This window comes from Scardinius erythrophthalmus (assembly GCF_964197995.2).
Source record: "Scardinius erythrophthalmus genome assembly, chromosome: 4".
Lineage (NCBI taxonomy): Eukaryota > Metazoa > Chordata > Actinopteri > Cypriniformes > Leuciscidae > Scardinius > Scardinius erythrophthalmus.
In genome coordinates this window covers 37,619,015-37,646,858 of record NC_138224.1, presented here as the reverse complement: position 1 = coordinate 37,646,858, position 27,844 = coordinate 37,619,015, and the positions used below count along the sequence as shown (strand labels likewise).

Below are 27,844 nucleotides of genomic sequence, written 5' to 3'. Positions count from 1 at the left end.
TTCGTTTTGTACCGTTTTAATTGGTTAGCTTGGCTGCAATTTCTTTGGCAATACAAATTTAAAATGTTGCAAGAATAAGATTCCGTGTTTCTTATTTTGCATCGCAAAGGTAAAAAACTCTAAACTTGCGCAAGCCTGTTTTAAATAAATAAACTGTCCCGACACTTTATACCTTGAAATGTTCGATGGGGTTTCAAACTTAATTAATTTTAGTGTTCTCTTACATTTTCATTTTTTATTGAAAGTCTTCTCTTTTTTCAATCTGTTTTGAAAATGTCCAGGTATCACTGTCAGTCATCTCAATTTCGTGAATGATTCACAAAACAATAATTTAGCAGATTAAAGACGAGCTTTATAATCTTCATTTTCTGGTGCGATCGGCTGACAATCTTCCTTCAAGTTTTGTCATCTGTGCAGAGGCTCTACTGGAATGTAGAAAATGTATGTTGTAGTGTAGCCTACAATCGATAATTAAACAAAATGCTTGACTTTAATAAACAGTTACATATTTAAGCATCAAGAACGGTAAAACGTACACGCTGTCGGCTACACTGAGATTCGATCTCGAATAGCTTGAAGCTCCGCGCGGCTCATGTTAATGCGTTGACCACAAGGCTATTGTCTGAATGCTGTTCAGTTAACGTCTTATGGTGTTGCAAAGCCTCATTAATGTAGCCTCATATTTTTCTATTGCAATGTTTTATGTCGAAAATGTTTTCATTATTAAATTTATTCAATTTGATTTCAGTAATTTCCGAATTGTGATTATGAATTCGTTAAATGTTTCATTTGAAGTGATCATCTGCTACCAGCTTTCAATCGCTCTCAATGAGCCGTGGCGGCAGATTACGCAATAGGGAATAAACTGACACTTTGCAAAGTCTGTGATTGTAGCGCCTCTTAGCGGTAAGAGGCTGCAAATACACACCCGCAATTTACCGCAGCGGGAACGGTAAAAGTATTATTCTGGTTGAGTACCATCTGTACATCATATATTTCAAAAATGCATATAAACTGTTTCTTTTAAACAGTTACACTTGTACTCACTGATTTTGCACTGTTTGTATTGATGTTTTTAGTCATTTGTATCTGTCTAGCCCATGTTAATGACCAGTTTGTAAACTGAGTCAGGCCCGTTTAAATTGTAACATAATGTTACTTTTAACCTTTCCTGTATAATAAATGAAATGAAATGAAAGTACTATTTTTCATAATGAGTTTTATTCTCTGATTATTTTCTCTGTCATTAAAGGGTGACATATATAAGCCTACAAAAACTCTTTCAGGTGTAAAACAGTTTGAATAGTAGGTAATATGAGAGTTATGATTCAGTTTTTAAGAGATGGAAAAAGTTTGGAGTCCCCTGGTCTGTAGAATATAGTAGGATATTACTCTACATGGCCATAAAATTATCCAACACTTTGTAAGAGCATATAGCTGTGATCAGCATGATTAGGAACTTTATTACCTACAGTAAACACTTAAACTGTGCTAATATACACAACAGAGTTTGGTGTAGGAAGAGGCTTAAAGCTGAAGCAGAGTAAAGAATAAAAGCATGTAATTATGACAGTATTTGATATTCTGCCACCCAACAGACTGAAGGAAACATCGTTATTTGTTCTAACACCTTTTTGAAAAGGAGTAGATGATATTAAAGTCAAATAAGATAAAGTCTGATATTTGCACGTCTCGCCTGTTGAATGCTTGTGTATGTTTTTTAACATTTTAAGTTAAAAATGTTAAAAGTTTAAGTTAAAAGTTAAGTGTAGCCTACATTTTAAGCATCATATATCATATTTTCTAGGTCAAGAAAATATATGATCATAATAACACCAATCTTATCATCTCTACACTGGTTACCTATTAAGTTCTGTATAAATTATGAAGTATTGCTACTGACCTATAAGGCCCTAAATGGTTTAGCTCCTGTATATTTGTAAGATTTGCGGTCCCAATGTGCCTCATTTCAGTCCTCAAATTAGCAGTTGAGGGAGCTGAGGGAGGAATTTATCTCAACTTTATTGGCACTTTTGTCTGAGTATATATAGTAAGAATATGAGGGGAGTTGCACAGTTAACCAATAAGAATACATACCTTCCATCATATAGGAATACAATACATTGAATAACATGTCCATATATGGTCAGTTTCTGGCTAGCTCACCATGAGTACATCTGCAGCCAAGAGGACCCTATACTGTGTAAGAATAGGAAGAATAGGAGCCCATTCCCCATCCTAACCTAGAGGTCCGCATAATGAGCAACAGATGTTGCCAGTACCTTCTTACAGAACAAAGAAAACCTTCTGTCATGTTCTGCATGCTGAGACTACCATCCTAGAATTCTCTCACTATTAAATCAAGATAAGACACATCTCTTTAGCATAGCATTCATATAATGCATCTCCTAACCTTATACAGTTATATCAGATCAAATGCACATGATTATCATTACTTAATGGTATGAACAGCAGCTACGCTAATTATTTTCTATTTTATCTTGGAATACCCATCCTAAGGTAACTAGAAAGTATGTCAGCTCCAGTTTGGATCCAGCTTATTATATAGTCTTCAGAAGCCCAACACCTGTGGAGCCAACTCCTGCGAAGACTTCAGATGACGCAAACTCTGAATCAACACGCACCAATGCTATATATTTTTTCCATGTCATAATAATTTGTTAACAGACAAGTATTCATTACATTGATGGGCTTATTGTTTCTGCCTTAAATTATTAGATTGTTTAAATTAATAAATTTTTAGCTAACTGTGATGTGAATTGAATTGAATTGAATTGTTGAATGACTGTACTAATACAAGTTCTCAAGGCTTCAGTTGATCTTTGCTGAAGTTGTAATGATGAGAGAAAGAAGTTGCAGAAGTTCTTGGATGAATGGGAAGACAAGGCCGCAGCCTGGCACAAACTTGGGGGTCCTTCAGCGTGGGTCACGTCAGAATTTTTCTTGGGATTAATTTGATTGGATAAATTGTTTGTCTAATCTGTCTCAGGCACTACCAATTATCCAGTCCATTAGCATGCTAAATATATTTTGAGAGCAATGCACAAGGTTAAGATTTTATACTACTTTCATTGAATCTACTTATTCTTCATTGACAGGAAAAAAACATCATCATCCCAAAACAGCAACACAATATAATCTGATAATTTGTGATGCATAACATTCAATTAATTTAGTATTTCATATTAATCAGATTTAGATTTTTTATTCTTTTCTCTTTTTTTTCATTTGTCAAACCTGTTTAAAAAAAAAGTATTACATTAAGGACAGTTTAAAGTATTAAAATGAATGCAGAACATTTTACAACAAAATCAAAAATTATAGTTGATAGATAAAGAGTTCAAAAAGTTGTGATTAAGTACAGTGCATTAACATTTAAATATGAAGACTTATTTCATTTACAGAATTTTTTATTAAAGTAATTGTTTACATTACTGAACAGGACCCTTGGATCATATGATCTTTATTTTTTTCTGTTTACATATTTATATGTTTCCAAATGCTCTGAAAGCACTCCTCCTGTGGAAACCTCACTGATGGTCTCTGCCTTCTTTCTAACGTCCATTAAAAACTGAATGTTCTTGTTTTTCAGACTCAATCATCAGATCATTGTAGTCAGGGGTGGACAGAGGATTGGGCTTGAGGGCGATATCCTCCAGACGCTCCAAGGACTTTTGAGAATTTTCTATTAGTCCGGCCACAATATCCTCCTGGACAAGCTCAAGCCCATTTTCAAGCTCTTCAAAGATCTTTTCTTTAGACATGACCTGTCCATGTGCATCCTCAAATAGCTTTTTTTAAAATCCTGACAAGTTTCCTTTCTCTTTATGATTTCCTTTCATTACATTTCAAAACTAAATTAAGATATGAGAAATGTCCCGACTGGTAAACAAAAAAAGAACACCAAAGGTAAAATATATATGCATATTAAATGTATTTATTGGCACAATGTTTAGATTGTCAACTTTACTTGTTTTTTTATTTTATTATTATTATTCATGCAAAATGAATGACTAGCATCAATGAAAGTAAAATTACATCATTCCAAAACAGGATTATTTTACAATCTGCTAACAACAAGCTGTTAGGCAAAATCATACAGGTATGTATTATACATCAAACGAAGAATGAAGATGAAGACCATTTTTAAGGTAAAGTATTTTTAAGTATAATAAAAATGCATGCAGAGCATATTACCACAAAACCAAATGTTTGAGTTTATAGCTGTAGTAATTGTAGATAAAAGTTTTACTTGAATACAGAGCTTACTTTTTCTTGAACATAATTCTTTGCTTTACTGAACCCTTCACTGATCCCTTTACTGAACCCTTCACTGAACAGGACCCTTGGATCATAGGATGATTCATTTTTTCTTGTTCCGGGTTTGTATTCTCTCAAATGCTCTGGAAGTACTTCTCCTGTGGAAACCTTACTGATGATCTCTGCGTTCTTCCTGACTTCCATTAAAGACTGAATGCGATCTTGAAATCCAAGCTTGGCCTCTTGTTTCTCAGACTCAATCATCAGATCAATGTAGTCAGGAGTGGACAGAGGATTGGGCTTGAGGGCGATTTCCTCCAGACGCTCCAAGGACTTTTGAGATTTTTCAATTAGTCCGGCCACAATATCCTGGACAAGCTCAAGCTCCTTTTCAAGCTCTTCAAAGATCTTTTCTTTTGACATGACCTCTCCATGTGCATCCTCAAATCGCTTTTTTAAATCCTGATAGGTTTCCTTTCTCTTTTCTGTGACATAATCCCATTTATATTTCTGATTAGAGTGCACGTTCCAGGCACACTTTCCAGGACAGACACGACACTTTCCATCTTTCATTGCAGAACACTTCTCTTTATCATTATCATTTCCATACTTACATGCATTATGACATGTGAAGTAACACTTTTGGCAGTTGGTCAAATAGGATCTTGATATGTTTTCGATCTGTTTTGGGACAATTACTATTAATTCATATTCAAAATCCTTGTTTGCCTCCATTTCAGTCTTGTGTTGGTCCAGAGCATCTCTTGTCTTCTTGATTTCATCCAGTTTTGTCAGACCAGCATTGATTTGGGGCTGGAGACCCTGCACATGTACTTCTAGTTGCTGACGCTCTTTCAGGACCTCCTGTGTCAGAGACAAGCTCTTGGTTTCCATCTTGTTGAGGGATGTGAAGAATTTGTTCATGCTAGAAAATCCCAGCTTCCAGAACATTTGGTCAAAGTTTCCACAGACAGACTCCTCGTCCTCTCCAGATTGATTATTGGTAGCAAACAGAGCAGAGTTGTTGAACTTGAAGTGAAGTGGCTCTCCAGACTCATTGGTTGAACAGGGAACCTCAGACACTTTGATAGCCTCGAGAACTGGAGGTTTTTTCCCATCTGCAAAGGTGACCAGCACAAGGATGTTTTCAGCAATATCCTTCCCAAATATGGAAAGGATGGAGTCAAAGATGTATTTCTGTGTGTGTGTCAGACGGGCAAGTGAACCCTGTACTACAAAACACACGGCATCAATGTGGTCGATCCCTCCTGGATTAGAAAAGAACTCCTGAATCTGCTTTGTGATTTTCTGGTCATGTGAAATTCCTCTGGTATCACCAAAGCCTGGTGTGTCCACAATAGTCAGAGAATATGGGACCCGGAAACCATTATTGTGATTAATTTGATATGCTGTGATCTCTGAAGTCTGACTTTCAGCCTGAGATTTCTGCTTCCCTTCATCTACTAGCACAAACCGGAAGTCATCTTCCCATTTCACTCCCAGAATGTAGTTGATCATGCTGTTAATTAGAGTGGATTTTCCTGCACCTGTGGCTCCGATCATCATAATGGTCTTGTTCTCTTTATTTTTTTCTTTCCCAAATGTGCTTCTTCTGCAGAATCCATCACTGTTCTTCCATGTTTCAGACAGGTTGAGTTTAAACATGGGTAGGTTTTCATTGCTTCCATCTTCCACTTTTTTGCTCCGGTTGTTCTTTATAATATTTACAACACTTAATCCCTTTCCATAACTGTGGTCTTTTTCCATGATTTTCCATGATCTGCTTGTGCTTTCTCTTGGCATGTTAAAATCCTTGTTAACAGCAGACCGGCACTGTTTAATATTCTTTTTCTGACCTTTTTCCGCCTCTGCTGGTTAAAGGAAAAGGAAATTATTGTTTGTACGTCCACTTATAAATAAAGTATACAAAAGAAGTGAGAAAAACCCTGTGCAATATCACTAAAATGTCAAATAATTTAAAATTGTATCACCTATCAATAATTGAATAATTTATTAGTTGACAGAGAGTACTGCAACAAAAGCGAATACACAACACAAGCGGGTTGCACAACTTCTCTGCCATAATGTTTTACACTTGACCAACTAATCGCTGATCATGTGATTTTAACACTAGGCAAGGCAAGTTTATTTAATATAGCACATTTCATACAGTTTGGCAATACAAAGTGCTTTACATAGAAAGGAATTAAAATATCACACTATGGCAATTCAAAGTGCTTTGCATAGAAAATAAGCACAAAATAAGAGCAAGGGAAATTAAAACAGATATAAAAGGAATTAAAAGAGATAAAGGATACAGTTATAAAATTAATTAGAGTAAAATGAATTAAAGTAGTAAAAACATTATACATAGAATAAACTTCCCATCTGGCAGTTTTAGTTTTACTCTTACACTGAGTTTGTGGTGTTTATTCGGCGTGCCTAAGAATTACATTGGACATCTCCGATGGACCCGATTTTTCTCTAAAATCGGACAGGAGGAGCTCCAGGACTGACCTCGGGTTCACTGCCCCGTCAGTCCACACCCCCCAAAAAAACATTTGTTCGGTAGCTCAAGGGATGGAGTCGATCCAGTCCGCACCCCACAGAACCTCAAGGTTTAAACCCCTGGGATCGGCGGTCGCGCCGGCACCCCTTCCAACTCCAGAGTCCAGATCCAATGCTACCACATCTTCAAATCACTATTATTTGAAGTTAACATTTTAAAATACATAGACTTACACCACAAAAATAGTTGAGGATAAATTCTTTAAAGGAGAACTCCGGTCAATTTTAACATTGAGCTCATTTTTTTGTAAATTTGGAGTACTGTCAGTACAGAGAACAACGACAAAAATCGGTGTTTCCTACACCGTGTTATCCTGTTTTTAAAATTTGCACTCTGTTGACTTCAATGGGGCAAGTTTTAAACCTGCTTTTAGGCTCTTAACATCCTTGATGTGTCATTACAAGTGCACAGGTCATGTGAGTTATTCCTTCGGAGTGAACGCGGGTGAATCTGACTGCAGTAGATGTGAAAGAAATATATAAAAAATGATGTTTATTCAGCCAGCGTTCATACCTGTATTTACATCCTGTTTTCGGTCAAAGTCCACAGTAGTCGATTGCCGAGTTCACGCCCATAGGTTTAGTACCTATGATCATGCGCGTTGAACTCGACAATCGACTACTGTGGACTTCGACCGAAAACAGGATGTAAATACAGGTATGAGCGCTGGCTGACTGAGCCTACTTTTTTTTTACTGACCGCTCTAAAAACGGCACTAAAAGACTGCTTTAAAACTTTCACAGAGACCTCAAACAGAAAGCACAAAGCCTTTCTTTCAGGTGAAATTCATTTTGTATTAATTGTATCTTAATTTTAATCAATGTTTCATCTACCAATTGCCAGGATTTAATAGGCAAAATAAGAAGTAAATAGGCCTATATCAGACAATAGATAATCAGGACATAGAGGCGCCGGCGCCTGAACTGCAGCTGGTCTCATAAATTAACCGAAACTCAGCGCCTAGGCTACTTGCATCACAGACATGTCTACTTTTAAACAGAACAATTCAAAACGAAAGAAAACAGATTGCTCTCTGCTTATGTATGAAATGTGCATTTCTGTGTGGTGCGTTCACGAAGATGCAGATGGGGGGGGGCTGGTGACGTCATCGTCTATAATTCAATTTCTGATATTTTAAAACCCAACGCAGCACAAACGAACGAGACTATTTTGGGTGAATTTGGAGCATGTGGAGCGAGTGACCTCAGAATGACCTAAAAAAATTATTTTAATATCTAAAAAACCGAAACAGCACAAACGAAAAATTTTACAGCACAAACCAGCACAAACGGAGCACAAACGATTGAGCATAGTTTGACGACGTTTTGCGTTGGGTGGGGGGCCAACTTCACGCAGGTCTGTGTGACTGTACGACTGCAGGCCTTTTCTTGCAAGAAAATAAACCTCATCAAATTGGAAATGTTTGTCTCTTATTCAGTGATAGAATTTTATTTGTCACCACACTGCATAGCCTGAAGACCCAGCTAAGCAATGAATTTATCATTTGTTTCTCTTGGCTGCTTTATAGTTTTTTCTTTTTCGAATTTGATCAACTTTAAAAAGTCGGAGCGCGAAACTCTCACGAGTCGAGTGAAAATATATCTGTGCTAAACTTCTAACTCAAACACAGGCGAGTGAAATCTCACAATATATTAGCCAATGGCATTATTTATAGAAATTTAGTCGCATAGCATGAAAACGTTGTCGCATATGCAAGTGATTTACTCGCATTGTAGAGGGTTGGAATGAGATATTTAAGGTCAGGAATTGGACACTTAAAATTTCTATTTTGCGAATGGATTCCCCTGATAATTTTAATTTGATTTTAAACCATTCAAGCACAAAAAGATGTGGAAGAGAAATCAATTCAGCTCAATGCCAGCTTCGACTCATTTTCACCATATTCTAACGTGATGTATGCCAATCTTCAAGCAAAAGGAACTGGATTCAATATTTGGAATAATATAAATTTACAATCTGACTTTTGGTGCAGCCTGGAATCATAACCATTGCTTCATTTGGCCAGAGGAAAACTGTGGGCATATTCACAAAACATCTAAAAGTAGCTCCGAACTTGCCGATTTAGGAGAAACTCTTAAAAATAATGGGTGGGTCAGTCCAGGGTTTAGACTCCAAAATGTTTTGCTCTAATGCCTGATACACATTGTTTGATTTTGGGCTGTCCCAGATGAAAGATGAGCATTGTGAAACAATCCTGGTGATTTCTGTGATCGTGGCTCCTAATGGTGGTCCTACGTCATGCAGTGAGAGAGGTTTAAAGATGGCTGTTGTCACGATGTTGTGACCAAAGATAGTCTGTGATCATTTTCTGACAGTGTCATAAATTTAGCATGATCTTCTCAGTGTGTTTGCTGCTACAACCTATGTCTACTGACCAGGCAATAAAAATACAACATGAAATGGTGTATAGATCAACACGACATGGCGCTAAAACGCACAATTGCCAAAGTGCTATTAATCTTGCTCTATTTATTTATCAGTAGCACATGCTGATGACATTTTATTACTTCTTGCTCTATTTGTTTACCAGTAGCACATGCTGATGACATTTTATTTATTCTATTTATTTATCCCAAGTCACTTAGACCAAATCACAAACAATCCTCAAATGGCTGCTACCGGCAAACCGCCCAAAGACACTGTACACCACTGAGGCAACAGGTTATATAGAGTGTTTGGGTGCTGAGCCTTCATAAATGCAATAAATATTTTGATTTACATTTATTTATTTATTTTTATATTTTTTTTTACATTTTATGCATTTGGCAGACACTGTTATGCAAAGCGACTTGCATAGCATTTCAAGGTACACATTTTACATTCTTATCAGTTCTTGCTTTCCCTGGGAATCGAACCCAAGACCCCAGCGTTGCAAGTGCCAACGCTCTACTCTTTATAGATTGGAATCTGCGATGACATAACATAAAGGTTAATTTATGTACAGGCAATGTGCATTGAATGATGGAGAATAAAACATTGAGGTTTTCCTGATCCCGGCTCCCTTTCTCTCTCCCTCTGTACCTATCTACTCACTGTCCTATCATAATAAGAACGTAAAAAACGTAAAAACGACATAAATTAATTCATGCTCACAAATGATAAAGAAATTAAGTAAAAGATAAAGTAAAAGAGTAAAATAAGCATATTTGGCGTGCTGTCCAAAGGGGATCGAGCTTGGAATTTAGCCCAACTGCTCCTCCATATATACGGCCAGGAGTGAGAAGTCTGTGTATAGACGAGTCGGCTGTGTGTGTGTGTGTGTGTGTGTGTGTGTGTGTGTGTATGTATGTGTATATATATTTATATATATATATATATTAGTGACGCTAGGTACTGAAAATTCCTGGCCGAAACTAAATTTAAATTAACTTAAGTTAATTTAGAATTTTCAATTTCCTATTTTAAAATATTTTTTGAGACTTTTTATTTAAATAAAATAATTGAATGAATCTGAATTTAAAAACAAGCCAACAAAATAACCACACTATTATTTAAAGTAACACAAAAATTGGACCAAAAATAGGCCTATATTAATATATTATTAGTATCAATATATTATTCTTCATTCAGTTCTATCTAACATTTAGATTTATTTTTTGACCTATTATCAAAATAAAGTAGCTATTATTATCAGAGCATGTGAGCAGATAGCAGGGAGCAGATCAGTCAACAAGAGGATAGCGTCATTTTACCAGTGTTGCCCAGCACGGCTATAGACACCATGTTACAGTACAGTAGGGCTATTGCAAACAGAAACAAATTTAATGACGGCGCATTTTTTGAGCGGGCGTTGCTTTACCGGTGAGCGTGATTGGTACGTGAGTGGAGCGTTTGGGCTGTGAGCGACTGAGCAGAGCGTGAAGCAAACACAAAGAGCGAAACACTGAGCAGTCGCTTTGAAGTTGTGCATCTTAGAAAGCGGGGCCGCTCGCAAAGTCATGCGTGAAACCTGATTGCTGAACACGGAGGGGCGGGACAGCATATTTCCGGCTTATATTTTTGGCCTTTTTTCCTCTTTCAGCCAATAATTTTTGGCGGCTGAAAATTCGTTTTATCCAGAGCTGCTTTATAAATAAACGTAACTCATTTCATAATTGATGTACTTTACACAGTCATTGGACCAAACCGAATCAACACTGAACTGTTTTAAACTGAATAATGTGTTTACTATTGTCTTTTTGAGCTGCTTTACAGGAGGATTGAACTGTTTGCATCCAGGACTTATTATTTTCCTGTTTATTACTGTAAAGCTAGTTTATTGTACAACATTCTGTACTGTAGAAAGTCCTATATAAAGAATATAGGTGACATTCTTTATAAATAAAGGTATACAGTAATGGTGACTTTACGTGAATTTGGTACTTACATACTCACATCTGATGCACATACAAATAGGGATGCACCGATACCACTTTTACCAGTTTTGGTACTTGCCGATAACAAGTACTAATACCGATAACTGTATTTTCACTGCATTTGTAATTTTTAAATGTATTGGGTAGAGAAACCAAAATAATATAAATCTTATTAGTTGGCTTAATTTGTTAATAAAGTCAATAAAGTAATCAAATGTGAAATAACACTGCATATTCATTACTGTCTAAATTAAATACAGATTCATCTTTATAAAGTTACAAAAAGTATTTAGTCAAGAGCAGTGAGTGATTTCTTTGTCCTTTATTTTATTAACATTAAAACACAGCAGCAGGTTTATTAGACTGTTGTCCCTTTAAGACTGAACGCACAGATCCAATATGAATACTGTGTACGGTCACTTGAAATATAACCGACTACTAGGATACTCGCCAAGACGGGCATTTTTACATAATTATGTGTGAATTCGTCCTTACAACTGCAAGACGTGAAAGATAATTCAATTCAGTATTCACGCTCTTTCTGAGATGCTGGTATTCGGGGCGCGCGCTTTAAATGTTTGCGTTCATGAAACTTGTTGACTTGAAAACATCCTGTAATTATGTAGGGAAACATTCGTTAAACATAAATAAGGTAACAGTTGATGTTTTACTTAAATATACAATTTAGTTTTAATCCAAATGACGTGTGCTGAGTGAACGATCAGCAATCAAAAGCATTCAGTGTGCACGCTCTCTCTCTCGTCAGTTAACGTTAACACATGCCTCGTTTTACTTTCTTTACCACTGACTTCCGACTGTACTACAAACTTTCCACTGACGTCTGTGAAAAAGGGATGCGCTCAACAAGTTTGTGTGTCTGTGCCATTGTGCACTCGTATAAATGCGCAGGCATTTTATATTTCACTAATTAGATAGTTGTCTGTTTTTCTTTTTCTGGACACAAACACTGTACACACGCTGCATGGTATCAGTTTTGGTATCAGAGCATTTTTTTGAGTATGAGAGCTCAGTATCTTGGTGCGTTCAAGTCATCTCGTATAGATCGTATTTACGAGTTGAACGCACTTGAACGCCACCACAATGTCGTAAATACCAATGGGGAGCTCGGGATTTTCTCTAAGCTCCGATCTTTACGAGTTGGGGGCGTGTCAGTGATTAACATGGCGGAATACACAATACGTAAAGGTATTTAGCTGTGATATTGTCAGGCTTTTCTATTTACAGCGCAGTTAGCTAATCCCCAACACAGAATATGATAGAATTATAATATAACTATGCAACATGTAACGATGAGTTGGCAGTGGCTTCATAAATTAATTAAAAACATAAAAATACAAAGTACACCTGATGCACATTTCTTTGTTCTTCATTTTCTAGAACAAGAGTTTAAGAACCTTACTGTATTTTTGTGTAATTAATTAAGAGAAAGTACACAGCCATCTTGCTCCGATGAAAGTGACTTGAACGCACATGCCGTTATAAGCACGACTTCCCACCTCGTACGTACGAACTTCCCAGGAGGACTTGAATGCACCATCTGAGATACTGATATCGGTGCATCCCTACACACAAATCATAGTGTGCAGATACTGAATTTAGTTTTCTTTCACATCTTGCGCTTAAATATGCAAAATTGTCTAAATATCCTGTCATACATGGTTCTGCTGTTTTAAGTGAACATAAACAGTTGGGAAATAAATCACATGTTTCTCTAGTATATTGGATCCATGCAGCTCTATTCAGCAGCCTAATATTCCTGCTGACATATTATATCCTGACATATAATTTGTCAGCAGCCTAATATTCCTGCTGCCTGTATGTGTTTAAGGTTAATCAAGTAACAAAGGAAAATCATTCCCTAATCTTATTAAGGATTAATATATATATTTTACTTATAAAGTTACAACTGTGCAGTGTTATTTTACATTTGATTTAAATTTCTGTACCTAAATAGACCTGAAAACCTGATACAATGATACAAATACAACTGAACAAAGATACAAATTAAATAAACAGTGCTTTACTGTTTAATTTGTATCTTTGTTCAGTTGTATTTATTTGGTTGTTTTTGCTTTACGAGTGAGCTGCGAATGGGTCCCAAACAGAAATACATCATCAGCTAGGCTTTATCGTTATTATCACGGGAAGACTAATTCTTATCGTGGGGAGAATTGTTACCGGTATATCGCAACCGATAATATATTGCCCATCCCTAGTTGGATGTCCATCTTAAAAATCATCACCATATTTATAATAAAACCATCATATTTAAAATATTAGAAATAAATCAAATAATATAGTAGAATTTATTAAATGGGTCATTTCTTGGATTCTGTAATATTTCAGTCCCCTAGATTTTTTAAAGTGGTGGTTCACCAAAATGAAATGTTAAAAGCTTTTCACAATACTTTGGTATGTCCTTTATAATGAATACAAATAATTATTACATTTAAAGCTATAGTAGGTAATCCTGTTCAGAAACACTTTTTTTTATACTGGGTGAAATGGTCCTTCCATCCTGAGAGTAGTCAATACATTATGTGTTCAGAAAAAGGAATAAAAAAAATCAGACCTCTGTAACAGCTGCAGGACAGTAAAAACTCTGACCAATCACTGCCATTCGGTGCGAATGTAAAGAACCAATCAGATGCCTTCATGTCTCATGCCCGAGCCCCACTGCGTGCGCTGCCCTGCGTGCACTCATCACATGTCACCGTTCCCGGAAATATTCAGCTCAAAGCACCTGCATATGCAGTCAGCGAAGGCAAACAAGGCAAAAACTACTTCCTCGGACCCTGCCCGCACTCTTGAACGACCTCCTCTGCTTCGCCCTCAACCCCGGACCTGTCCTCGAACCGACGATGCGGTACTTGTCTCCGGACTCGGAGTGTACGTTAGTCTTCATTAGAGTCAACAATGTTTTCATCATGGAAACTCTTACATGCAAAACACCGTATATGTTATGAATCTTACACAAAATTCACCTTCATCACAGTGTAACTGATGGTAATGGAAAAACGTGTATCAATGCAACCTGTTTTTAGTTTTGCCTTATAAATATAGCTCGTTACCGAATGAAACTTTACCATTATCGATATGCTAGCTTGATAGTGAGTACTAAAAGAAATCTTATTTGTTTATATTCATAGTGATAAAGTTAGGTATTTTATTACATGTGATTCTGACAAGATGTCACTGTATGTACTGCGCTCCTTCCTCTCCACTCGTCTCAGGTAATAAATGTGTCTTCCAGCTGAGCCTGAGCGTTTGGCGTCGCGCGTTCATGTGTTTTGGGGGCGTGGCTTTGGAAGGAGCTCAGAAGGGAGGGGGTGGGAGTGAATGGAAATAATGAGCTGTGTTTATTGCTGATTAAAAGGTCTACAGTCACTCGATTTTTATATTTTCTTTTTCAGAGTACTTACATTTTAATTATGTATTGGTATATAAAGACAGTTTAAACAAATTTGGAATGGTTTTTTTTTAGAAAAATCCTACCTACCCTGCCTTTAAATAATTTTTAGCATTAAATTTTTTTTATTTCTGTCTTACAGCAAGCATTTTGTCATGTCCCTGAGGTTCTTCGCTGAATTTGTACTTGGAAAATAATTAATAAAATGTGCACAGTGTCTATCATTTTTGGCAATAATGCAAGTATTTATTTGTGTTCTTTGCTTTTGAAAAAAAAAAAAAAAAAAAAAGCAAGATATCACTTTTTATTCATTTTTTGAGGTGTATTATAGTCAGGGAGGGTACTGTCAAGCTTAACAACTCAACCCCATCACATACAATTAAGATGGAAAATGATGACTTTTCAAATTTTTATTTTAATCCATAAAAATCTAAAATATACTTATTTTATTGGATGCCATGTGGCCCACTCTTCTACACCACATTAAGAGCAGTGGCCATTTTGAGCAAAAAAACTCAACCCCATCACACTCAACCCCGTCACATATGTCATTGTTTCGGGGTTGTAAACATTGTGACGGTTGAGTTATTCACTTAATTTAATCAATGATTTCAATTTAGAAATTTAATTTCAGTAAATATATTATTACCAAAATCATAACTCATATTTTTGTTATAGATAAAATATTTGATGTAATGTTTCCACTTAAACTTTAACAGGCATCCTAGTCAGAAATGGCACCCACATCAACAGCAGAGAGGCAAAGGCAGTTTCGTGCACGCAGATGCTGGCTCATTTCGGCCGCCTGTATCCGGGATCTTGTCCTTTCGGTCATGACCATAGGTGAGAGTAGGAACGTAGATTGACCGGTAAATCGAGAGCTACGCCTTGCGGCTCAGCTCTTTCTTCACCACGACAGACCGGTACATCGACCGCATTACTGCAGAAGCTGCACCGATCTGTCTGTCAATCTCCCGTTCCATCCTTCCCTCACTTGTGAACAAGACCCCAAGATACTTGAGCTCCTCCACTTGAGGCAGGAACTCTCCACCAACCTGAAGTGGGTAAGCCACTCTTTTCCGACTGAGGACCATGGCCTCGGATTTGAAGGTGCTGATTCTCATCCCAGCCGCTTCACACTTGGCTGCAAACCATCCCAGTGCATGCTGAAGGTCCTGGTTTGATGAGGCCAACACGACAACATCATCTGTAAAGAGCAGAGACGAAATCGTGTTGTCCCCAAACCTGACACCCTCCAAAGGACCCCGGACCCCATACTCCCGGAGTACCCTCCACAGGCCACCGCGAGGGATACAGTCGAATGCCTTCTCCAAATCCACAAAGCACATGTGGACTGATTGGGCAAACTCCCATGAACCCTCTAGCACAGTGGTTCCCAATCCTGGTCCTGGGGACCCACAGCTCTGCACAGTTTGTATGTCTCCCTCATTTAACACACCTGATTCAGATCATTATCTCGTTAGGAAAGAGCTCTATGAACTGAACTGGGTGTGTCAGATAAAGGAGACATATAAAATGTGCAGAGCTGTGGGTCCCCAGGACCAGGATTGAGAACCACTGCTCTAGCACCCTGTAGAGGGTATAGAGCTGGTCCAGTGTTCCATGGCCTGGGCGAAAACCACACTGTTCTTCCTAAATCCGAGGTTCTACTATCGGCCGTATTCTCCTCTCAAGTACCCTGGCATAGACTTTCCCAGGGAGGCTGAGAAGTGTGATCCCCCTGTAGTTGGAACACACCCTCCGGTCCCCCTTCTTAAAAAGAGGGACCACCACCCCGGTCTGCCATCCCAGAGGCACTGTCCCCGACCGCCACGCTCTGCTGCAGAGGAGTGTCAGCCAAGACAGCCCCACAACATCCAGAGACTTGAGGTACTCAGGGCGGATCTCATCCACCCCCGGTGCCTTGCCACCGAGGAGTTTCTTGACTACTGTAGCAACACTGACTTGGCGTCCGGCCAGATGGTCTGAATTAGGCGAATCCTGACTTTTCAAACACAGCCCCTTTGTCAGATGAGAAAACAAGAGCTTTTTGTTTTTACTCTTCTGCAAAATGTAAGAATAATGCACAATGTCTAGATAACGCCCCAGGGTAATTACCAGCGCCGCTCTGGCTGGGGTCTCCCTGGCGTATGACACATTTATAACAAGCTCTGTATTGTTAGCAAATGGATTCGACCAAGTCCCCTGATTTTCAATCTCGTGACTTTACACCACACACACACACACAGATATACACACACACATGGCCATATATGGACTTCCACTGGTAAAATTTCATTTTACTAACTATTACAAATGTACAAAGAGTGTTCCAGGTAATTTGCATGTTCCCCAGTGTGATATTAGAGTAGTTGTGTTTTTGAATCACTGTAGTCTAATCCTAAAGTACCTTTGTTCAACATAAGAATGTATCTATATGTTTCTATCTTTGTCACTATTCCTTCTTGGTCTTGTTTTAATCCCCTTTGTACGACGAAGGAGATTTTTGATAAGAGACTGTGATAAACGTTATGGTTCCATGCGTTTTAATTCCCCGAGCATAATATCATATTTTGCCTCCTTGTGATTCCACACGAGGGTCGGGCTGCATTAACACACAAAGAGAATCTTCCCGCTCGGAATGCTCTAAGATGATTCGTCCTCCACGAAAAAGGGGGGCACAGGACACTGTACACGGGACACTGATAAAAGTCCAAACCTTCAGTCTCCTTTCTCTCTCTTCTCCCTCCTTCGACTCCTCCGAAAACTTTGGAAACCCAAGTCCGGACCGGCTTCGCCCTGCTTCTCTTCTCTTTTATTTCTTTGTATGTTTTCTACAGTCTAGTTTCGTTTTCCTATTCGCCTCTGTTCATTCACGAGCTGAATGAACTTAGCCTGAATCATTCCTGGCAACTTCACCTCAAAGACAGAGACTCTTTGAATTTCCCGTGACCTCGCTCGCCCGGGAGAGATGGGAACACACGCACGCTGCTCTTAAGGACACACGCAGGACTCTGCTTTCCTCAACCAACACAAGAGAACCATTTTGCAAGATAAGTTAACTGAACTTTTAATGTGATCTGATTTCCTTGTTGGCTCTCAAGGTCCACTTTGTTTGTGATTTTGCCATAACTTAAAGAGATCGTTCCAGAGGATCTCTTTTTCCTCCCTTTTCTCACACTCTCTCATTCTCTCTCCGATCTCTCTCTCTCTCACTCTGATCGTTCATTTTGCTTTCACTTTCCCTCGCTCATCCTCACTCTCTCATCCTATCGTAATTCGTTCTTCGTCTTCTTGTAATATATTCCGTATACAACTGTAGTATGTATTATTAGTTCAATGATTAAAATCCATTATATCCTAGATTGATTCTGTCTATATTTCTCACATTACGAGTCCCTGAAATGTTTGATCTAGCTACAAGCTTTACAATTTGATTACGGTTTTAGTAACCTAAAGTTATAAGGACAGGAGAATAGTTTTCATGGCCAGAAAACTATTTTTCCTGGAATTATAAGAAGTGATACTTTTTATGAGAAGTTAATCTTACGGTCTTTGCTGGACAAACAACTGTTCGATAATTACATTAATTTCCAGTAAAAGATATCAGGATAATTGATCTGAAGAATGGTATATTGATATATTCAATTAATCTATTTTTCATAATTTTAATGTAACTGTAATATGCAATATATATTAATCATATTCCTGATTAATTATTAAAATTCCCTGTATATCATTTGAGCTAATGCGTTTACGTTACATTACCTCGGTGACTTCAGCTTGGGTGATGGACGAGTCCACCTCTGAGCCCTCAGCCTCTGCTTTCTCAATGGAAGACGTGACAGCGGGATTGAGAGATCCTCGAAGAGAGACTCGGCCAAACGTTCCCAGCAGACCCTCACAGTACGCTTGGGTCTGCCGAGTCTGTCTTGCTTCCTCCCCCGCCATCGGATCCAACTCACCACCAGGTGGTGATCAGTTGACAGCTCCGCCCCTCTCTTTACCCGAATGTCCAAGACATACGGCCGCAGGTCAGATGAAACGACCACAAAGTTGATCATCGACCTACGGCCTAGGGTGTCCTGGTGCCACGTGCACTGATGGACACCCTTATGCTTGAACATGGTGTTCGTTATGGACAAACTGTAACTAGCACAGAAGTCCAATAACTGAACACCACTCGGGTTCAGATCAGGGGGGCCGTTCCTCGCAATCACGCCCCTCCAGGTGTCACTGTCGAAGTCCCCCAGTAGAACCATGGAGTGCCCAGTCGGAGCTCTTTCCAGCACCCCTCCCAGAGACCCCAAGAAGGCCGGGTACTCTGCACTGCCGCTTGGCCCGTAGGCACACACGACAATGAGAGACCTATGCCCAACCCGCAGGCACAGGGAATCGACCCTCTCGTTCACAGGGGTAAACTCCAACACATGGCGGCTGAGCTGGGGGGCTATAAGCAAACCCACACCAGCCCGCCGCCTCTCACCATAGGCAACTCCAGAGTGGTGAAGAGTCCATCCTCTCTCGAGGAGTGTGGTTCCAGAGCCCAAGCCGTGCGTAGAGGTGATCCCGACTATCTCTAGTCGGAACCTCTCAACCTCACGCACAATCTCAGGCTCCTTCCCCGCCAGCGAGGTTACGTTCCATGTCACTAGAACTAGTTTCTATGTCTAGGGATCGGGTTGTCGAGGCCCCCGCCTTCGACTGCCGCCCGATCCTCTCAGCACCGGCCCCTTATGGTCCCTCCTGCAGGTGGTGAGCCTATGGGAAAGCGGCCCCACGTCGCTCCTTCGGGCTGAGAATGAGCATGTGTAATTGTCTAATGCACGGTTCCCCAAACTGGGGCTTTTAAACCCATGGGGTATGTGAAGGAACTGCAGGGGGTTCGAGTTGATGAATAGCTAATCATTTATAAAATCTTAAAAAAATTAAATAAATCACTAGCTAAAAATATTTAATTATTTTATTTATTTTTATTTTATTTATAATACACACACACACACATACTTGGTAGCTCAGCACTGTGGTGCCTCTATGAATAAATATGGATTAGACCTTTTTTTTTCTTTATATTTGTTCAGGTATTTTATGCAAATATTCATAAAGTAATATTTTAAAATGTTGGAATTGTTGAGTGCGTGCAAGAGTCCTGTTTATGTTGAGTTTTTGTGTTAACATGGCATTTTCTTTTGTAATGACCCACTGATTGTTACTTATGTTATTATGAACTTTTATCTGCTGCAGTTTTGTTTTATGTTCCAGCACTGAGGAATGTTTTAGACACTAGTGAATTTACCTATTGTGCCCATTTGATAAAAGGTTATGTTTGGTAATCTATTTTTGTTTTTTCTTACCAAAAATATTTGAAAGTTACCAGGGTTCTAAATTAACTTTTTTGATCACCAGCCAATGTGGCTGGTAACTTTCTAAAGTTACCAGCCAATCAGAATATCCACTAGCCAATTTTTTTTTTTTTTTTTTTTTTTTTTTTTTGAGTAGGCTATACATGTGGCAATCCTGACAATACATGATGACATTATTGTGATCAAACACTAGCCATTCACGACCCGTCAGCCATTTGGCATTACATTTTCTTTTCTTAGTTTCTCTGTCGATACCCTCCTCATCCCCTGCCTCGTTCCTCTTCTCGCCCCCAGAAGTCTGTCCAAACCACTGCCGCATTTCGTTTAATATTAACCTACTTTACTAGCCAACTCCGTTTGTCTTATTTCTTGTGTTTTCTGTGTCCGTTCGTTTCCATGGTTTCTCGCAAACTTTAGGCTAAAGAAAACTCAGAAAAAAAGTTTCTGTAATTAACAGAAGAAAGACAATATAAGTTACACTGTAGTTTCCACAAGTGTAATGGCTGCCGACATTAACAGACGATTTTGCAAAAAAATAAATAAAATAAAAATAAAACCAAAAATGTTCCGTCCCGCCCCTCCGTGTTCGGCGATCAGGTTTCGTTCTCTCGCAGCTAGTAACTTCACGAGCGTGTCTTTTCCGCTCTGTGTGTGCGCCGTTCTCTTCCGTGTGTGTGTGTGTGTGTGTGTGTGTGTGTGTGTGTGTGTGTGTGTGTGTGTGTGTGTCGGCGCGCTGCGCTCTCTGCTCAATGTTCTGCTCTGTCGTTAACGGGCCAAATGCTCGAATCATGTACCGCTCGGCGATCACGCACTGGAAAAGCGTGAAATTTAGAGGTGGATAAACGCAATTTACACACTTAGGAGAAATGCTATTTCCGAATTTTGGGAGGTGCGTAAACGGCGTTTACGTGCGTTTAGCCTCCACTACATCCCTGCATGTAATGCCTCATGCATCACCGGCCAAACTGGCTAGTAAGTTTTTATTAACACCCGCCAAAATGAATTTTAACCCGCATTTGGCGGGTTGGCGGGTGTTAATTTAGAACCCTGAAAGTTACTATACTATGTTACATTTACTATGTACTGTCTGCAGTAGTTTTCTTTGTTTAAATTCTCACTGCAGTTCAGATAATAAAGTAAAAACGAAAAAACTAAATATGACTATGTCTTTATTACATGGTTGCCTAAAATAAAATAGTGTTTTGTTTGAGTCTCAAAGAGGGATTTTCGTATAAAAGAAATACAAATTAAAAGTTGGCCAATGTGTCCTTTCAACCCTGTTACAGTATTCAACCCCATCACATTATTCTCAACCCTGTCACATTAATATTTTTGGGAAATAAAATTAAAAATTAAAGCATTTCTTGCTGATTACCACCCGACATGTTAAGGGCTAACACAGTAAAATTGTGGTTTTAGTGAAACATCTAAATAAAAAATTTTCTTACTAAAATAAAGAGACCACGGACAAACAATTTGGATATTTGTGACTTCCATCACATACAAATGTGAAAATGATCATAAATGTTACATTTGAAGTCATTGAATTGGTATGAGGGACACATGAGCAGTAGGTAGATGTTTGTTTTATAACAAGTTTTGTGTAAAATCCTGTTTAAACTAATTAAATTTTGTCTGTTACGGGGTTGAGAATAAAAGGTGTACAAATCTGAAAAAAACTGAAAATAATAAAAAGTCTTTAATGCCTGAGATGGGAAAATATGATTTTTTGAAGGTTTGATATGTGCCTAATAATGTGGGGTATTTAGAAATGTAATCATACGTAATTCAAAAATTTAAAAAGTCCAAGTTGAAATATTACCGAATCCCAGGAATGACCCAAATATATACTGTAAATATATATTTGTGATGGATTTTTTAATCAATCATAACTAACATTTATTTTTCTTGCAGGAATAACATTCTTATGCTTTTGAATCCTAAATATTTCCAAACCCTTTTACTCAAAAACTTGTGACTGAGTGTGTGTGTGTTAATGAATCATGGCTGAATACAACAACAAAAGGGGAAATGTATCTAGACGGATGTCTAGGTTTATGAGCTTGTGATTTTTTTGAGTAATAAAGTCAAGCAATCAAGAAAACAGAGTTTGCTTCTACCAAGTAACAAAATAGTTTGCCAACCAATCAAATTGTAGGAAAATGATTTAATGCATCATGTAATTTTCGCCATGCTCCTATTGTATAAAAACTGTTGTATTCTTTTTGCTGTTGGGATTCTCTCTGATATTTGTCTGAGATCCTCCGGCTGTGATCAAAGCATATTCGAAAGCATTGCCTGGAGTCTGTTTAGTTAAAGGGCACCTATTATGACTCTTTTCACAAAATGTTAAATAAGTCTCTGATGTCCCCAGAGTATGTATGTGAAGTTTTAGCTCAAAATACCCAACAGATCATTTTTTACAGCATGTTTAAATTGTCATTCTTTGGGGCTCAGAAAAAAGCGCTGTTCTAGTGTGTGCCCTTTAAATGCAAATGAACTGCAGCTGCACGGCACAGGGGGCGGAGCCTCACGAGCTCGCGCTCAGAGCCAGGAGAATCTTATCTGATAATAACCATTTCTCAATACCAAGTACGCAAAGTTCGGACTTGAGTCCTTGGTAGTTCGGACTTGACAAGTTCGACTCAGGAGAACGAACTCCCGAGGACAGGAGGACGCAAGTCCGATAATTCTGAAATGGAACAGCGGCGTACTTGATAGCGTCACTCAGCTCGCTGTGGCTACTCCAGTTATCTTTTTATGTATATCTAGGCTACAAATAAAACAAAATATGTTATAAACCACCACTGTGCCTCTTTTCATTTTCATTTAAAAAAATCTTAAACAAATTGGCCACAAAAATGTGGTTCAGGCAACGCAATTGATTATCTTCACTGCATATTTATAACAACACGAAATATAAAGCACAACCCTGACTCTTGTTTTCATTTTAAAAATATGATAAATAAAAAACATTATAGCCTAATATTGATCATTAAAACTAACATTTAGCAAAAAGAGTTGTGTCATTTTATTTTATTATATATGTACATACAGTGAAGAGAATGTAGGCAACATGTATAATAAAATATTTTATGTTTTAAATATATAAAATAAATTGACATAACCTTTTTTGTTAAATGTCAGTTTTAATGATCATTAATAGCCATTATAAAAGTATAAGCAGCCTAAAAGGTATAAGAAGCTATACAATAATAAAGCAAACGATTCAGTCAAACATAAGTCAGCTCTCTAGGCTACAACGTTAAAGTTAAATAGACTAAATAAAGCTATGAAACTTCACTTTGCCCTCAGCTTAACGTTTTGCCAGGGAACAAATTATAGATTAATAAGAAAATAAATAAATAAATAAATAAATAAATCGTCCGTTAGAATATGCACAAGACGATTTATATCTCATGTTAAACCACTAGACTGGAGACATCCGAGCCAGCGGCAAACGTCAGCAGCACTAGCCGAGGAAAGGCTGTTCTTGGCGGGGTACGAGCGCCGAGCGTCCGATTGCCTGGTTCTAAGAACTCCGAAAACGTCAGATCAAATTTTCAAATAGGCGCTATCTTTATAAATAAACCAAAGATTTGAGCTTTAAACAACTACATTCTCGCCTGAAATACTCTTAAAACTACATTTCGTGACACAATTACAGCAGTATTTTTTCTCCTCTGCTATTGACGCTTGCTGGTTGGTGTGAGATGCATTCTGGGATACCTGGCTGTCTCAAGTCCGCACAAGTCACCTCTCGATGCATCCTCGGTAAAGGGGGCGGATCAAGAACACATCCGGGGATTTGAACTGGACTTGGCTAGATGTGAACTTTGAATTGGAACAGTACTTGGGCAGCGACTGATGACGTTTCAAAAGTCCACAAGAACACAAGTACAGACAAGAACGCATATTGAGAAACGGCTAATATCAGAACAGAAACTCTCAGTTGCGGTGTTCATTTCGACTCGGAGTCGGACAATAATGCCCACAGAGCCAGAGAATAATGCTGTATGGAGATTGGACAGGTATAGTTTAGTTTAATTATGGTTATAATTTACTTGTCATCTGCTTTTATCCACTATTAATACAAGCCTGCTGTAGCAGACCCCGTCCGAATGATGACCAAAATATACTGATGAGTTCAGTGAAGTTTATTGTACATCACACAAAAGATGAAGCGTTAGTTTTACTCCAGAGAATCACAGTAAGAGCTGAACAAACACAGTATAAGAAGTGAGCATTAAAGTCTTATCCATAAACTCTCTCTCTCTCCCTTTCATTATCATCAACATACACAGTGAAGTACACAAAACACTCGTTACAACTAACAGTAAACAAATATAAACACACCTTTTCAGTGGGTGCTTAATAAACTGGTAAACCTTATATCCGTAAAACGACTGAATGAGCTGTCATAAAGTGCGTGCTCTCTAGGGGTGTAACGATTCGTTTTAACAACGATTCGATTCGTATCGCGATTCGTGGTTGTCGATACGATTCAAGGACGATATTGGTTCATTTAGAACGATACGATCCGAAACGATTCAGTGACTTGAAATCGATTCAGTGACTTTTTAGCCAAAAATTCTTGAAAGGGAATCAGGTATCAATTAATTATGCGCGTGCAATTAAAGAGTGCACGCTACGAGCACAGTATAACGATGACAGGACATGAGATTTCGTTTTTCTGAGGTGAGAGACTTTATTTCGTTACAAGTTATGAAAATAATGATAGAATAATGACACGGACATATAGCCTGACAACATCATCTGACCGCAGATACTGAATCTGGACAACACGTCTTTTTCTAATTTAAAACGTAACGACGTTGCATGCTTGTAGTTTATTTTGTGCTTTATATATAGGCTAGTGAAACGATATAAGCCTGCAGCGCGCGCCGCCGCATTTGCGCGTGCAATTGAAGAGTGCGCGCTACAGCAGTATAGCGGCTGAGAGGACAGGACAGTTTTTCTGAGGTGAGAGACTTTGCGCTGCTTGTCTTTGCGCTGCTGCTGGCGCGTCACGCATGGCGATCATGTCACAGATAGGCAGGCTGAATCGAGTAACGTTTAACGCCTTTATCATTAAAAGTGCTTAGAAAAAAAAAATCCTTATAAAGTCTGACGTGCTTAAATCTAATGCGTTATTTCATAGTATCGATACAATCGATTCATTACCTTTTAAAACGATGTTAGATCGATATATGTCTAGACCGATATAACTTGCCGAGCACAGAATGATGTAGTTGGATCATTAAGAATATAAATCGATACATCGATGTAGTTGATGAATCGTTACACCCCTAGTGCTCTCACTTTCATTTTTGCCGTGGTCAGTAACGTTAGGCCTGTCGCTCTGAAGACCGTAAGCTGGATCACAAACAGTACAGATCCATCCTCGAGTAAAAACGGGAGTAAATTAAGACTGCTATGTTCATTCTTACATCCAACAACAAAACACCTTAATCGCTTAGGAGACATTCTTGTCTACAGCTGCTCAAGCGTCGAAACAATGGCTGACTGTCCAGCTCTCTCAGGGCGGGTCTATGCTCAAACTGCAGTGTCAATCAACCGTCATGGGCGGGGCCTGTGCAATTCTACGTCACATTGCATAGAATCTTAGAAAAGCTCATTTGTTCTAAGTGCTTATGATTTATTGAGATTGTAAAAAAAACACTGGGTGGATTTTTATCATTATAGGATGCTCACACACTGCCAACACACATTTATGTTCAAACACCATGTAAAAGTGAATTTTGCATAATAGGTGCCCTTTAATGCTGCGCGGCAAGTTAGGTAGTAAAGCCTACTAGACACTTTGACAGTGTTATAGGAAAAGGGATGAGACGTCATCCGACTCGAAGCCAGTTGTCAACTGTAGACGCTGAGCTGGATTATAAAGATTATTAAGTGTCGACTGTAGTCGACAGATAATTTTGAGTCCGGTGCGAAATAAGAAAAAAATCTACCATATTTTTTTTTCTGGAAGTATTGAAAAGCACATTTTCTCTATAGTTCATTATTAAATCATTAAATATTTTGTATTTACTGTTTAAGGCTTTACTGTACCAATACAAAATGTGATTTTTTAACAGCCAACATGGTGAAATTACATGTAAAAAAAAAAGAGAGAGAGAGAGAGAGAGAGAGAGAGAGAGAGAGAGAGAGAGAAAACTATTTAGTTTGAAAATTAATCAGATTTCTCAAAACTTCCAGAAATGATAAAATCATGTCAGATATTTTTATTCTGAAGTTAATCTAAATCTTTAAAATGACCTTACACAGAGAAAATTTTAAAAGAAAACAAACAGATCATTCTTAGTAATCTAGTAGGTGAGGACTACAATGCAATCAAAGTAAAATGCAACAAAAATGTTTTCAAGAAAAATGCTACAAGAACACCATTTTTTTCATTGGAATTAGTTTTGTTAATAGTAGATGTTTTCTCTATACATTTGAACATGATTTTGAATGTGATTTAATAACTTTGACTGTACCTTTAATCCTCATTAGGAAAGGTTGTGCACTTGTTTAACCTTTAATCCTCCTTAAAATTATCTTTTTGGTTTTCTCTTATCTTTTTTGTCTGTATAATTATACTTGTTGTAACATCTGGCATCTACTGTATATACCCTACTGTTCAAAAGTTAGATTTTATCATGTTTTTGAAAGAAGATTCGTATGCTCACCAAGCCTACAGTACATTTATTTGATCAAGAACACAGTTGAAAACAGCAATATTGTGAAATATTATTCAAATGTAAAATAACTGATAATGTACTCACCTGGACTAAGCCCTGCTTTTTTCTGTGGTAGCAACCGATCACTGTTTGTCTTGAAAAATAATGATTGAATAAGAAAGGTTTTGATTATTATTAAAATCACAGTAAAAAACTTACATTGTTTTTTTGGCCGTTGAATCTAATGTCTACTACAATGAATTTCAACTTTATTGTTTAAGATGTCATCTAGACCTTTTAGATTTGCTCATTTTTTTAAATACATTTTCATCAATGCAGAATTAATGGGCTCTATGTTTAAGGAGACTGCTTTACTCACTTTTGTTCCTGGTTTGCAGTTTAGTCCTGTGCCAGACTCTCCTCCACTGCGAGCACTCCCTGTTGGTGACGTTCTCTGTCTTCCTGTTCTCTTGTCATTACTCAAATTCTGCTTCGTTCCCTTCATCCTGCCCTGAGTTCCACGAGTAGCCATTGTCTGAAGCTCTTGTTGGTCTTTTGTCAATCTGCGTTTAGGTCTTCTGTTACACTCCTTGACACAACAATTCACACAAGCTATTTAATAATTATAGATTTGACAGTTGTTTTTTTACATTTCAAATTTGTAAAAACCTGGTATGACATGCCATTTATAAATAGAAGAGAAATTGTTTAAGATTATTAAGATTTTCAATCTTTTACTGTAGTTTTGAACAACTTGTTGACATGACATACAAGGGTATCAGATTATAAATCCTACTGCTGAAAAAGTGGTTTAATCATATTTAAAAAGAACTGAAGCCTAAGTTTATATCTACAATCACTGTAAAGTCAAAATGCTTGCAACAGTTTGTAAATCTATTTGTTATACTAGAAAATACACAGTATAATTTATTTTTCAGTTTTAGTAAATTAATTCTAGTTTTATATTTATTTGATCCCTTAATTCAACAAGGACAAAACAAAGATTAGTGTCATCCATATTGAAAGTAAATAAAGACTTTAATAAAATTAGAAAAAAAAGTTTGTATTCTATGTATGTAGCCTAAAATGACAAGAAAAAGACTTGCTGTTATTTCGGTTTCCTCTTGAATCTGTTCTTC

The 27,844-nt window shown here is 37.9% G+C and overlaps 1 protein-coding gene across 1 annotated transcript; it reads right to left on the bottom strand.

The window, feature by feature from the left end:
* Positions 1 to 3,246: 3,246 nt before the first annotated feature.
* Positions 3,247 to 27,844, bottom strand: LOC308689160 (uncharacterized protein). The gene is made up of 4 exons (XM_081362736.1): positions 27,812 to 27,844; positions 27,085 to 27,294; positions 26,811 to 26,859; positions 3,247 to 6,152 (listed from the first exon to the last, which is right to left on the bottom strand). The coding sequence occupies exons 2-4, from the start codon at positions 27,235 to 27,237 to the stop codon at positions 4,270 to 4,272; spliced, it is 2,085 nt and encodes a 694-aa protein (XP_081218862.1). The 5' UTR covers positions 27,238 to 27,294; positions 27,812 to 27,844; the 3' UTR covers positions 3,247 to 4,269.

Bases quoted from the DNA above. Each gene is read 5' to 3' on its own strand.
- LOC308689160 (XM_081362736.1), bottom strand. From the start codon at position 27,237: ATGGCTACTCGTGGAACTCAGGGCAGGATGAAGGGAACGAAGCAGAAT. The intron at 26,860-27,084 runs GTGAGTAAAGCA...TTATTTTTCAAG, and splicing joins ACTGCAAACCAGGAACAAAA to ACAAACAGTGATCGGTTGCT. The intron at 6,153-26,810 runs GTGAGTACATTA...TCCTTTAACCAG, and splicing joins AAAAGCAGGGCTTAGTCCAG to CAGAGGCGGAAAAAGGTCAG.